The 14,785-nt window shown below is 40.4% G+C and overlaps 1 protein-coding gene across 1 annotated transcript in view; it reads right to left on the bottom strand.

The window, feature by feature from the left end:
- The window catches only part of Kiaa1210 (KIAA1210 ortholog), a 39,934-nt gene extending 28,261 nt beyond the window's left edge, over positions 1-11,673 (bottom strand). The window contains exons 1-4 of the mRNA XM_048335324.1: positions 11,613-11,673; positions 4,305-4,473; positions 2,044-2,167; positions 1,595-1,726 (exon numbers count right to left, since the gene is read on the bottom strand). Coding sequence (XP_048191281.1) covers positions 1,595-1,726; positions 2,044-2,167; positions 4,305-4,473; positions 11,613-11,673 — 486 coding nt within the window. The remainder of the gene's footprint in view (positions 1-1,594; positions 1,727-2,043; positions 2,168-4,304; positions 4,474-11,612) is intronic.
- Between the last annotated feature and the right edge of the window lie 3,112 nt (positions 11,674-14,785).

The raw sequence follows: 14,785 nt of genomic DNA, 5'->3' as shown, positions 1-14,785 counted from the left end.
AACTTATGTGTTGGCTACTGTAATTTCCCCCTATTCCTTTCATTGTAAGAAGCAATGTTACTAGTACCTTATCATTAATTTTGACTAAATTAACCTTTTTTGTTGCTTGTGGGGCTTGAACTCAGGGCTTGGGTACTGTCCCTGAGCCTTTGTGCTCAAGGCTAGCACTCTACCACTTGAGCCACAGCACCACTTCCAGCCTTCTCTGAGTAGTTTATTGGAGATAAGAATCTGACAGACTTTCCTTCCAGGGCTGGCTTTAAACTCTGATCCTTAGGTCTCAGCCGCCTGGGTAGCTAGGATTATAGGCTTGAGCCACCAGCATGTGGCTTAACCTTTTTTTTTTGTAAATATCTCTATTATATGAGCTTCTCAATTGCTGAAATTAAGACAGGAATCTTTCCCTGTTACCGGGAAACAGATTCCTTCTCTGCAAATGTGAGAAATTGCCATGTGGCACTTGATTTTAGCCATGAGGTCATCTCTATGGAGGCAAGTGAGAGCTAGTGTTAATATTCAAACCTGAAGACTGAAAACTGCCCAGAAGTTACTTTTCCTTCTGAAGTACTAGAGGGCAGCAGTGTCCTGACTTCAGATCCTGCTTTACAGCCACAGGTCAGCACATTTGGTGACCAGCTCAGTGTTTTCTTCTCTATCCTTCGTGGCTAATGGACTGAGCACAACTTCTACTATCCACTGTGCAGAAACCAGAGCATGTCCTATAGAAGTCTTAAGCAGATATGTCAGAAATAAGTGTCACTTTTTGCCAAGTGTAAAAATAATTAGCTCTCCATTGGGGAAGGGTCTCCTCCTGTGTGGCCTTCCTTAGTTCTACAATTGTCTTGGAAAAGAATTTCACCCCGAATTCAGAGCAGGAACACGCAGCTTGCTGGAATATCTGAATCTGAGTTTCAGAAAAGTAGACTGAGAAATGCATAGTGTATGCTTACTGTAAATTTAGGATTCACTGGAGGAAAGGCATTATCCTATAGACATTCTGCATTTTACTGGGAATACAGCTGCCCCTTGACCAGGTAGATACAAAGGAAATGAATGTGTTAGAAACTAGGATGGTGGGGCTGGGGATATGGCCTAGTGGCAAGAGTGCCTGCCTCATATACATGAGGCCCTGGGTTCGATTCCCCAGCACTACATATATAGAAAACGGCCAGAAGTGGCGCTGTGGCTCAAGTGGCAGAGTGCTAGCCTTGAGCAAAAAGAAGCCAGGGACAGTGCTCAGGCCCTGAGTCCAAGCCCCAGGACTGGCCAAAAAAAAAAAAAAAAAGAAAAAGAAACTAGGATGGTGGAAAGATTTTGAGGCTAACATACCTGAGTCAGATTTCCAAGTCTATAACATTACTTAGGTGAGCTTGAACAATTTCTTTAACCTTTCCAAATCTTCATTCAATTCTCACAAAACAACTCCTACGGGGGTTAGATATTAATGATATACCTATTGTAGATGAGGAAATGAAGGCTCAAAGAGACTAAGCAACTAGCCTAGGGTCGTGCAGTTAATAAGAGCCGAGCAAGAATTCAAGCACAGGTCTATCTAACTTAGCTGCCCATGCTCTGAATAATTACACTCTATTACCTCATTAATCTTGGAGCCTCCAACCCAGATTCCATCTTTGGGCAAATATATAGCTTCATATACAGTATCAGACACCACTTCAGGCATATTAACCATGTCATCTCTAGGCAGAGTTCTGGAAACAAAAGATTTCTGTGGAAGAGAGAGAAACACTTGGGGGTTGGTATGCTAGGACATAAATAATGGAGTGTCACTGCTAAAATAATGAAAGCATTTTCCTGGTGTGTTAGCAGAGTCAACAAGGAAATACCAACCAAAACTCTGACAACTAAGGAAGCACATTTTTGTTGTATAATCCTTATGACATCCTGGTGGAGGTAGAACCAACTGACAAGCAGAGAAGAACTTCTCCCTATTTATTTTTTGGTGGCAGTAGACAGGAGGATAGGATTAGGAAATGGAAGAAGAGTAGTAGTTCAAGTATGCACTAATGCTTAGCTCACTACTACCTGCAGAGGTCTGCCTCTCTGGACTTCCACTGAGGAGCACTGACTTGTTGGTCTTTCAGATGCAGGATCCAACATGAAGATGCTATCATGGGATAAGGCTTTGTTCCCCATGCTGCTCCTAGACCTGAACAAATAGGAAAGGCATTATAAACATCATCTCAGTGGCTATAGAAACAGAAGACAAATGTGTATTCAAAGTCTTGCTCACCATAGGTAGTTTAGAGGGAGTATAGAAATGCATATGCACTGACATAGAAAGCTGTCCATGAAATGGGAAGTGAAAAAATAAGGTATGGATCCACTTACTATATATACATATAGTACATGCAGATACAGCTTATGGTTAAAGAAAAAAGTCTAATTGTTGATGTTACATTTAAAGTCCTAAGTTAATTTCCTTTGGCGTAGGCCACGTGGATACTGTATATGTTTTTGATACACTGTGTATTGTACATATGTCTAACTGATCTAGGGAAGGGAAAGAAAAACAGGGTGTAAGATATCACAAGAAATGTACACACTTCCCTATTATGTAACTGTACCCCTTTTGCACAACACCGTGTCAAAAATTTTTTAATTAATAAAAAAAGAAAAAAGTCAAGAAGGATGTCCACCAAATTGTTAGTGGTGGTTTCCTCTGAGAAATGGCACTATAGACAGGAGGGGTATATTACTCGTATGCCACGATTAAATTATGTACTTTAAATAGGTGAACTGAATGGTAAATAGGCCATATCTTATACAAAGAACATGTTTATCATTTTAAAAATCGCCACTATTAAATTATGTACTTTAAATAGGTGAACTTAATGGTAAATAGGCCATATCTTATACAAAGAACATGTTTATCATTTTAAAAATTCAAATTATACAAGCGTATATAAGGCATAAAAGTAAAATACCCCTCCTATCTATAGTGCCATTTCTCAGAGGAAACCACCACTAACAATTTGGTGGTGGTGGTAGAGTACTAGCCTTGAGAAAAAACATCTCAGGAACAGTGCCCAGGCCCTGAGTTCAAACTTAATAACTGACAAAAAAATATCAGCCAAAGCAGTACATTATAAACCATGCGTTAAGAAATCAAAATGAAGAAATAGCATTTGTTCCTTCCATCAGACACATAACAGTCTGGGAAATAGATACTAGTTCTATTGTATAGACTAAGTGAAAATGTTAGTCTCCCTTCCTAACTCCTTAGTGACCTCCTCCAGGGTTTCTGCTCCAGCACATTAAGCATTAAGCATGAAACTGAGGTTAAGGGAGATCTTCAGATCCCTATGGGGGGAGAGAGAGAGAGAGAGAGAGAGAGAGAGAGAGAGAGAGAGAGAGAGAGAGAGAGAGAGAGAAACAGAGACTCAATTCATCAAGGGACAGTTGAGGGTACCAAGAGTCTAGGTGAAAAAAGACAATGGGATATTGAAATTGGGGCATCACAAATAAAAATATGAATAAGGGTGGCAGTAGTGGCTGCAAAACATACTCTCTGTAACCACCTCTAGCATTTGTCCTCATGTTACATGAAAGGTGAGGAATTGGACTAGCTTGCTTTTTTGTGTACTTTTATAGCACTATAAAGATTTTATTGGTTTTTTGATGCTAAAACATTTATTTATGCATTATGACCACTTACTTTTCCTTAGGGCATTATATATGGTTATAACAAGAACAAAAAAGCATTTGAACAACAGAATTCTTCTCCAAAATCAGTTGTAATGATTGGAGAATATGCGCACCATCAATTTGTGGTTAAATTTCTCCTAACAATGTGACATATGCTTTATATGTCCGCCTAGCCCAAACACAACCAGATGGCTTTAAGGTCTGAGGTTTTATTCACTCATTATGAGAACTGGCAGATCTGTAATCTAGGGCCTGGCTGGCAAACCACATCCAACCTTCAGAATGATATCAGTCATCCCCCACTGCATGAAATGGGCCAGTAGCTTTTCATTAGCAGTAGATGCCATGTCTCCAATTATTCTGTGACAAGATGGCTTCCTTGATCCATCTGCAACATCTGTGTATTTTCTGTGCTCCATCCTACCGAGCCACACAACCAAGACAATAAATACCTACTCATGAAGAAGATCCCTGGATATAACTGTTCTGGTAATGGCTTTGTGCCCCACCCATTGAGCTAGAAAGAATGGAAGCTCCTGACACCAAAGGCCCATTGGTCATTTGGTTGCCAAGGGTGGACCTGATGTAGTTATGTGTCCTTGCCCTGGTTCCACCCTCTGTATTCCATCTGAGTTTACCTAAGTTCAACTTGTTGACCTTCATGAATTGGCTTCAGCGAAGTGATATGAATGTTGCTACTGGATAAACTTGGCTTCAGCACTTTTCCTCCTTGGGCATCATCAGAACTTCTTTTCTTTTTCTTGACAAAAAAATTCTTGAAGACTCGAAATTTGGATTTTTTCTTTCCTGAAAGTTAAAAAGTGAAAGTGAGACAGAGTTCTGGAGGAAGGGGAAGTTTGTGGTGATGGGAACGGGGGCGGGGGGGGGAAGACCTTCATGACACGAATGAGAGCTGTGATCTGTGCCCACAGCACCACCCATTTGTTTGCACCTTTCTTAGAAACTCACTAGTATCCAAAGTGTCTGAGTTGTTAGTGAAAGAAACAACCCAGAGGATATTCAGTGCTCTTAAGCTGGCCTCTATTCTGGCCAAACTCACAAGGTATTTGCTTCTCATTTTTGAACACACACACACACACACACACCCCTCTGCCCCCTGACTGGTATGTTCCACTGACTGGAATCATTGTGTTCCAATGGGGCAGCAAGCTTTTACATGTGAAAAACACTTTAGGATCTTTAGAAAGCTAAGTAGAAGCTGGAAAGGACTAAGTGGAGTTAATTGATGTCGTCAGTGAATACTTCCCAGAGGAAGAGCAAATGAGCAAGGGAGAGGCCTGCGTCTCAGAAAGAAGAAAGGACTGTGCAGAAAAAAGAAACTGCCTTTGCAAAAGCTATGCGAAACTCAGGGTACCAAAGGGGTTTTGGAAAGTATACATTCTTCAACTAGTGACAATCCATTTGGATTCTCTACAGGGTTCTTGCCCTTTGCCTATGCAGATAAATGAAAATTTGCTCCTATTTCTAATAATCACCCAAGGGAGCAATGAGGAATGTGAACTTTAAATGCTCTTAAAGACTGTGTTGGTTTTCTTTGGTGTCCAAGTAAGCACATGTATATGCCTTCATTAGAACTCAGTAGAAAAGGGGGAAAATATAAAAATCATCCCCTTTTCAGAGGGACAGAATTAGCTCTCAGTGCTTTCACATGAAATTATTGACCAAGTCAGGAGTGGCATTTCAAAAGTCTGCTCTCTGGAAGGCCTCATTCCAGTGTAGCAAAGGCTGCACTGACAGCAAAAGACCCAGCCAGTATGGCCGCTATGATGGAAGGTGTGTGCTGGTTCAGTGTCAGAACACTTGGAATATTGGGATTGAATGTGAGATGGCTTAGCTCTGTGACCTTACTATGGGAAAGGCATTCGACTTCTACAGAACTCAGTGGGAAATGAAGGGACTGCACCTGATCAGTACCTCTCTGTGTTCTGAGGGATGCTCCTAAATTCTTTTACATGAAAAACAGATCAACGGAGGAGATGTGGGATTAGACAGTGGTCTGCTTTCCAACAAGATGTTTGGGAGACTTTTTTTTTTTTTTTTTTTTTTTTTTTTTTTTTTTTTTTTTGGCCAGTCCTGGGCCTTGGACTCAGGGCCTGAGCACTGTCCCTGGCTTCTTCCCGCTCAAGGCTAGCACTCCGCCACTTGAGCCACAGCGCCGCTTCTGGCCGTTTTCTGTATATGTGGTGCTGGGGAATCGAACCTAGGGCCTCGTGTATCCAAGGCAGGCACTCTTGCCACTAGGCTATATCCCCAGCCCTTTGGGAGACTTTTTGATGCTTATATTTATGGTAGAACTCCCTAAATTGGGTAACAATAGTATCTTCCAAATGCACATGAGAAAAGTGTTTAGAACCACACATTGGGAAATGCTACCTACAGTTCTACTTAGCTCTGAATGTCATGATTTAGGTGTGTAATTTAGGTGGGTGCTCCTAGGCCTACCTATTAAAGAAGGTCTCTGAACTGCAAAGCCTGTCGTTAATTAGTTTTGTGTTAATCTAATCCTGACTGTCTTTTCTCTGGACACCAAAAATGTAATGTTCTTTATTCCATTCCTTCATTCTTTCATTTGTTCATTCACTGCCTCAACCACTCCAAGTATTGAAGGACGAGTATTTCCTAAGTTCTGAGTATCAATAAGAAAAGAATTAGATACAGATATAATTCTATTTATTCAATTTATGTTCACTAGAAACAGTGCTGTGTGTATAATCAACTCTGAAATCTATTTGATTAGAAGCAGCAGCCATCTAGGAGTGGGACAACGAAAGATCATAGGAGTGTTTGCTTGCCAATTGCTGCTTAAGTAATTTCTGTTTTGGATTACTTAGACAATTACTTATGTACTAGGATATTCTTGTATAATCTTGGCTGGAAATTCATGTCTTTCCCCATGTTCCCTTTTTACCTTTTTTTTTCAGAAAAAGATCACAGTAATTTGTTTAATAATAAATTTAAGTATTTTAAATGATGTTTGTTTTCCACAGAAAATGACTGTCAGGATTCTCTACAAAAGTTCTTGGAAGTTTACAGCAGAGTAGGCTGATTCTAAAACAATCCCTATTTTGCCTTTTTTTTTTTTGCCAGTCAAGGGGCTTTAAATCAGGCCTGGGCACTGTCTCTGAGCTTCATTTTGCTCAAGGCTAGCACTCTACCATTTGATCCACAGTTCCACTTATGGCCTTTTCTCTTTTATGTGGTACTGAGGAATCGAACCCAGGGCTTCCTGAATGCTAGACAAGAACTCTACCACCAAGCCACATTCCCAGCCCCTATTTTGCTTTTTGACTCTCTCTCTTAATCTTCCACTTGCAAATTATTTCTAGAACCCATAAAATTGTGAAGTTTGTATATAAAATTCTGAGTAATCAAAATTTCAGTTTGGCACTAGAAAATGTTTAACAACAAGCCCTTGAGATAATGCATGATTTGTTTTATTTGCCTATACATTTAGTATAAATACTCCCATTATGGCCAGTTTGAAGATACAATATGATTTGGGGGAAGAGATGTATAGTCAGTCTCCCAGGCCAGTGGGAGTCAGCTCCAATATACCATTTAAACTTTCCTGCCCAGTGAGAAAGATCCTTTTACAAACAGGGGACTATGTAGTATATTTTAGCCCCTTTTTTGTCAGTTGTGGTGTTTGAACTCAGGGCCTGAGTGCTGTCCCTGAGAATTTTGGCTCAAGTCTAGCACTCTGCCACTTTGAGCCACAGTGCCACTTGTGGTTTTCTGGTGGTTCATTGGAGATAAGAGTCTCACGCATTTTTCTGCCTGGGCTGGCTTCTAGCCTCGATCCTCAGATCTCAGCCTCCTGAGGAGCTAGGATTACAGGCTTGAGCCACTGGCACCTGGCTGTACTGCCATTTTGGAATTAAATTTATGGATTCTTGACAAGCGAGTATCTGAAAGGGGGACAACTTTATGCTCAGAATATAACATAATGTTAAGAACATCAGGAGGGAAAAACAGGGAGAGAATGAGGGAAGGGATGACATTGTCCAAAAAGAAATGTACGCATTATCTGACTTATGTAACTGTAACTTCCTCTATACATTACCTTTATAATAACAATAATTTTTTAAAATCACAGAATAGAAGGGAAGAAGGCAAAGGGAGAGAATCTGAAGCCGCAAGTCTGCTTCTTAGGCACCAGCCAACACAAAAACAGAAGCATCAGCAGGTTGTAGCTACTTTTGTGACACAATCTATAAACACTGACTAGCTGAATATAAACATTGCCAATAAACTCTTCAAGCTGTAAGAGCAAATTTACCAAACATAATCATTGCATAAGCAGAAAAAAATCCTACACTCACATAGTTTGTGCTCCTAAATAAACAAAATGACTAGCAATTTTAGAACTGAAACAGGTGCTGTAATTTAAGTATGCCTTGATTCCAGTATTCTTTCAAATTCTCATCACTTTCTGGACAAAAACAACTTAGTTTTCTATTAGGATTCAAAATATCTTAAGCAGCAATGCACACTTCTTTCCATCTGGGGCACTAGAGAAAAATAATGTTTCCATTCTACCCCGTGAGGTGGCTCTGAATATGGTAGCCATATACCTTTATAAGCTGGTAATTGGGAGGATAGGGGAAGGTAACTGTCAAATGTGGTAGGTTGTATGTGCATTAACCAGAGGAATGGATTTCTAAGCTAGTCACAACTGATTGCCAGACTTACAATGTCAGCTGCAAGAGCCCCAGTCTTCAGTTAACTCTTTTTATTGCTGTGCTGGAAAAGGAACCCAGTGGGGCATTGCACATATTACAGAAGTGTTCAACCACTGAGTGACATACCTAAACTCTTCAGCCTGTTTTTGATTAGGGCATTTTCCTGTCCTAGATGCCAGGCTTGGGAGTGATACATCATCTACATGCTATATTGCTTTTATAATCCTAATGAAAGCCATGATCTTTGCCATACATTGGCTTGGCAGGCTTTCTGTTGTTTAGGAGCTGTTTTTAATTTATCAGCAGCTAATCCCTGCAGAGGCTTACATTAAAAACACAAAGGATACATAGGCCTTAACAGTTAGTGAAGGGTCAAAGCCCATGTTTGTACCTAGTAGTGTTTATATAGATCACCCATGCTACTGTAAGAGATCACAGTAGTAGTCAGTGTACAGAGCCAAAAGCTGTCAGCTACTGGACTTCTATAACAAAGACATTCATTTCCTATGGAAGCCCAAGAACTATACATTTCCAAACACCCAAGTAGCTTTCAATACCATTATCTAATGAGGGCCTGCCATGTGTGTCACACACCACAAAACAGCCAGTTGAAGGCCTGTTCCCAGCCCCCAACTCCCACTCCAGAAAAAAAATCATGGCTAAAGCCAGTGAAGAAGTGGTTGCTTCTGGTTTGTATCTTCGTGGATCCACCATGCACACAGGCAGACCATCTCATTTAGGTTGAACTTAGATTTTAAAATGTATAGCATAAAACTGAGTGTATCCAGGTGCTGATGGCTCACGCCTGTAAGCCTAGCTACTCAGGATGCCGAGATATGAGGATCACAGTTTGAAACCAGCCCAGGCAGGAAAGTTCATGAGACTCTTGTCACCAAATAATCACAGAAAAAGCCAGCCAGATGTGGCACTGCAGCTCAAGTGGTAGATTGCTAGCCTTGAGCAAAAGGAGCCTTGGGACAATGCCCAGACCCAGAGTTCGAGCCCCAGGACTGGCAAAAAAAACAACAACAAAAAACCCCAAGTGAATGTAGTAGTCCACACCCACAATCCAGGTCCTGGGAAGTAGAGACAGGAGAATCTTGAATTTGAGGCCAGTCTGGATTACATTAGAGATGCCCCAACTCAGAGAAACAAAAAAGAACAAAGATGTTCTTGTTTGCTTACATTGCTGCTTGGATGGAAAACATTCTTTTAAATCTTTCTTTCCTTTCAGCCTCTTAACAGCACTGCATAATTCTAAAAACATTCCCAAGCACAAACAACCTCTGAGAACAGAAAAAGGGCATTTTCTGACCACCACTCATCATCCTGTACTGGACTTTGACCTTCTTTTGTTGGCATCTGTCTAACTCATATGCAAAAATATAGGTCGATTTGTCAGTTGCATCTGCCTTGATAAGGAAATGTTTCCTTTAGTTCATCAATCATTCATTTCTTAAACATTTAAGTGGGTCTCTCTAAGCAATGGTAATCAGAGATGAGGATCCAAGCCTGGCCCTCAAGGATCCACAAGCAACTTCAGCATCTCATACCCACATATTCAGTGATGTCAGCCCCCCAAGTTACAAGGCAGACCAGCACAACAATGTTCATCGCAGCACAATTTGTCATAGCTAGAATCTGGAACCAACCCAGATGCCCCTCAGTAGATGAGTGGATCAGGAAAATGTGGTACATATACACAATGGAATTTTATGCCTCTATCAGAAAGAATGACATTGCCCCATTTGTAAGGAAATGGAAGGAGTTGGAAAAAATTATACTAAGTGAAGTGAGCCAGACCAAAAGAAACATGAACTTTATGGTCTCCCTTATAGGGAATAATTAGCACAGGTTTAGGCAAGTCACAGCAGAGGATCACAGGAGCCCAATAGCTATACCCTTATGAACACATAAGATGATGCTAAGTGAAATGAACTCCATGTTATGGAAACAATTGTTATATCACAGTTGTAACTACTTTCAACGTCCCATGTGTATCTGTAGCTTCTATTATTGATGATATTCTTGTATCACCTTCCTGTGGTTGTACCTACACTATCTCTATATCTTATCTGAGTATATTGGAAACCGTGTTTACTGGTATTGGAAGTAGGAAATTCAAAGGGAATACCAAATTTGAGAGACACAGGGTAAAAAAAAGAGAAATAACTACAAAAGCAATACTTGCAAAACTGTTTGGTGTAAGTGAACTGAACACCTCGGGGGGGGGGGGAGGGAAAGGGGGGGAGGGAGGGGGGCATGAGGGACAAGGCAACAAACAGTACAAGAAATGTATCCAATGCCCAACGTATGATACTGTAACATCTCTGTACATCAGTTTGATAATAAAAATTTGAGAAAAAAAAGGAGGTAAAAATGGTCAGAAGACCTCCTACATATATGTGAAAATGTCTTCATGAAGCCCATTATTGTGTATAATTAATATGCATGAATAATAATGAAGAAAACCTAAATCATATATTGTTTGTGATCTATATCTCCTTTTCTAATAGTTTTTGTGGGCTTTTGTTTGTTTGTTTGTTTTGCCAGTCCTGGGCCTTGGACTCGGGTTCTGAGCACTGTCCCTGGCTTCTTTTTGCTCAAGGCTGCCACTTGAGCCACAGCACCACTTCTGGCTGTTTTCTATATATGTGGTGCTGGGAAATTGGACCCAGGGCTTCATGTAAACAAGGCAAGCACTCTTGCCACTAGGCCATATTCTCAGCCCCTATGTCTCTTTTTCTAATATCCCATTCATACTCACCTACCACACCTGGACAAATGCCACAATTATGCACCAGTGTCCATCCGAGCAAGTTTTACAAAGAATATGGTAAATTGAACCCATTGAATAGAAGCCTATTAGGAGCATCATTTTATTTCTACATCCCCTCTTTCCTATTCAAATTATGAATTCCTCCATTGGTTATCAACTTTGGTTGAATCTGTGAGGTTATTGTTGCTTTTGACTGTTTTTTCTGATTGAGCAGAAAAACTCCTGCCTCTGTGAGTAGAGTTCAGTAGTCACCTGCAAAGATGACAGGGCCTCAGAAAAATGTTTATTAGGAGTTAGAGATAACAGAGAAGAGCTTAGAAAGATTAAGAGTACATATGATATGACTGTAAGGTTATTACAAATAATTTGATAGGAACTTGTTTTCTTGGGAATTGGTTCTTTTTTCCCCCTAGGGGCCAAATGCAGTATAGTTCTAGTTATCAAGGTTTTATTTGGTTACTTACCTTCATCAGTCATGTCCAGAAGTTCTTGACTGCTGGATACTTCACTTATTGACTCAGCCATGGTGGAATCACTAAAATAATGTACAAAGCAAATCAGAACAATCATCACCATTGAACTCAGGACCTCACATTTGCTAAGCAGGTACTCTGCTAGTGGAAGCATACTTCGAGCTCTAAGGTCATCGTTTTATGTTCAGGATTCAATACAATCTTTTCATCCCTATTCCTTATCCTTCAGCTCGATTCTGACATGATTCAAGACAAAATACACAAATGGAATTAACACAAGGACGAATTATCCCCCCTCCAACTGATTTTATAGTTAAAAAATTAACATCTATTAGTTGTTCAAGGGGATTTCATTCGACATGTCTATGTATTCACGTAATGTGGCTTGACCAGACTCCATCACTTCCCTTCACTCCCTTCCCCTTCCCCAACCAGTCTCAACAAGCTTCATTGCTCCATTTCCACACATGTACATATAGTATTTCAATCACAATCACCTTCCTTCATCTACCCACTACTACACACACCCCAGAAAGGATTTTTTTTACATTCCTATCCTTTTTTAAAGTGTATACTATTTGTTCAAAGGGACCATCATGATATTTTTAAGGACAGTCATTCCATTAGCATGTCATGTCCAGAAAAAGCTTAATACATAGAAAGAGAGTGTGTTGCTTGGGGCTGGGGGGGTGGTTTTGATGGGTGATAGATGAAAAAATCACTATAATATTTCTGTTAATCTTAATAAACACAGTAGCATCCCTAGTTCCATCACAAAGGAAGCCTTTTAAACAGTGGGGATAGAAACTATTACCTGTGAGCATTACAGATAGATACTCATGGAAAAACACCAGGCCAAAATACCAGGCCACAACATTCTGACATTCCCTTTGATCCATTATTTCTAGTGTGGAAAAAGAAGGGGAAAACGCAATCAATAAGAGAAAAATATGAAAGGCAAAAGGGAGAATGAAAGAACTCATCTTAGCACTGCTAAAACCGGAGAGTACTAATAGAACCATTCAATTTAACTCTGGAGTTCAGAAGGTCTGAAATTCTTTCCAGTATACTTGCTTTATTTCCCCAAATGATCAAAAGGTCAAGAGAACCTCATCACTGCCCATTATTCAATTGGAACTTGTGGGATGTCTCCTTAAACAAAACATGCAAATTTCTCCTCAATTACGAACCTTCTTCCCATTACTACCCCATCTCTCTAAACCTCCTTAATGTAAAACCCAAAGGAATGAATAATACTCACTTTTTTTGTAGTCGCACCTCACTCACTTTCTATACTTTCAGGTTCTCTCCAACTAAACTTCCAAACACGAAGCTGCCAAAGGCAGCTGCTTCTAAGACCTCCCCAAACTACTCTTCAACTCAACTGGCAGTTAATCTGATCTTCTGGAAGCATTTGACTCCTTTTTGAATAATTTTATCATTGGCCTCTTGGAATACTCCACTCCCCTAACTTTCCTCCTTTTTTATTGGCTGTTCTTCCTCTGACTTCTTTGCTGGATCTTTCTTCTCGCCCTGATTTTGTAATGTTGTAGCACACAGGGCTATATCCTTGGCCCTCTCGTTTAAGGCATTTCTCAGACAAATGCTATTAAATACAAATATTGATGTGAGCACGTAGATTTTAATTTTTCTAGTTGCAATAGTTTTAAAAGTAACACCGACTCCCACCAAATAGACAAAAGTTAGGGTGATAAGATACTATACCAAACTAATTATAACCAGAATATTATTATTTCAGTTTTTAATTTTTTCTTGTGAAACTCTTTTTTTTTAATTTATTTTATTTTATTTTTTATTTATTTATTTTGCCAGTCCTGGGCCTTGGACTCAGGGCCTGAGCACTGACCCTGGCTTCTTTTTGCTCAAGGCTAGCACTCTGCCACCAGAGCCACAGTGCCACTTCTGGCTGTTTTCTGTATATGTGGTGCTGGGGAATCGAACCCAGGGCTTCATGTATAAGAGGCAAGCACTCATGCCACTAGGCCATATTCCCAGCCCCAGAACATTATTATTTCAACATGCAATAATTATAAAAAAATAAAATTCTTGGTCTACATTACATTCTGCTTATCACACTAAGCTGCCTCATTAGTTGCATCAGCCTTTTGCCAGAAACTCCTCTGTAACTCTCAATGACTTGTCACCATGCTCAGAATAAAACCCTGGAGCCTTGACAGGGGCCTAATCTGGTCTGGCTCTACTTCTGTGTCCCACTGATGTTCATCCCTGCTACCCTCTCATGTTGTCCTTTGCTCCAATCCCATGGCACTTTCTTGACAATCCCCAGTGCACCAACTTGCTTTCAAGCTCACAATCTTTACATTAGCTGCTTCCTCTGCCTGGAGAGCTCTCTCCCTCAGATAGTGGCATGACCAGCTTGTTCATAGTGGACAGCACTTACATAAGCATCCTAGGTAGAGCATTTCCTGTCTCCATCATGTTATCCTTTATCAACCTTTTCATAGAACTGTCTGAAATTTAATTACTACTTTCTCTGTCCCCTTTACTAGAATATTAGACTCCCCAAGGGCAGGGGCTGGGTTTCTTTTGTTCACCACTGATATTCCTAGCACCTAGAATCATACTTGGAAGAATCACAGGATTATCCGCTGAGTTAGATGTCTCATGTAAGAGAACTAGCACATGAAAGGATACATTCAATTTCAGAAAAGGAAGTCATCTAAGAACCACCTCACCTATATAACCAGCAATAGAAGTAATGGCCATAAGAGGCAGAGGAAGATTTGTCTTGGGGAAGAATCCTTTTGCTTCTCAATTGAACAGAAACTGCCTTCTCTCTCAGCAAGGTGGGCTGCATCCCTGACTTACAGAATCCAAGTATCCTAGAAGCCGTCACATTTTTGGTGCAGAGACCACATGTAGGCATCCGCACCATGTGAACCCTGGGTGTGGGATGCCATTCTGCTGGGCTGGCTGGACTTGGACCTGTAAGAGGAGGGGATTCCTCTTTCTCCTTACCCCCCACCACTGTTATGGTTTAGTTAGAAAATGTCTCCTCTAAAAACCATGTGTTGAAGGCTTGGTCTCCAATGCAGTAATCAAAAATTGATCTATTGGGAATTTAAGCCACACTTTAAGCGAAGGCTCTGAATGCATTGATCCATAGATGGAGATTCGTCCTT

The sequence above is a fragment of the Perognathus longimembris genome, chromosome 28, assembly GCF_023159225.1.
Source record: "Perognathus longimembris pacificus isolate PPM17 chromosome 28, ASM2315922v1, whole genome shotgun sequence".
Lineage (NCBI taxonomy): Eukaryota > Metazoa > Chordata > Mammalia > Rodentia > Heteromyidae > Perognathus > Perognathus longimembris.
The sequence above is the reverse complement of the archived record's forward strand: the minus strand, read 5'-3'. Positions and strand labels throughout refer to the sequence as shown.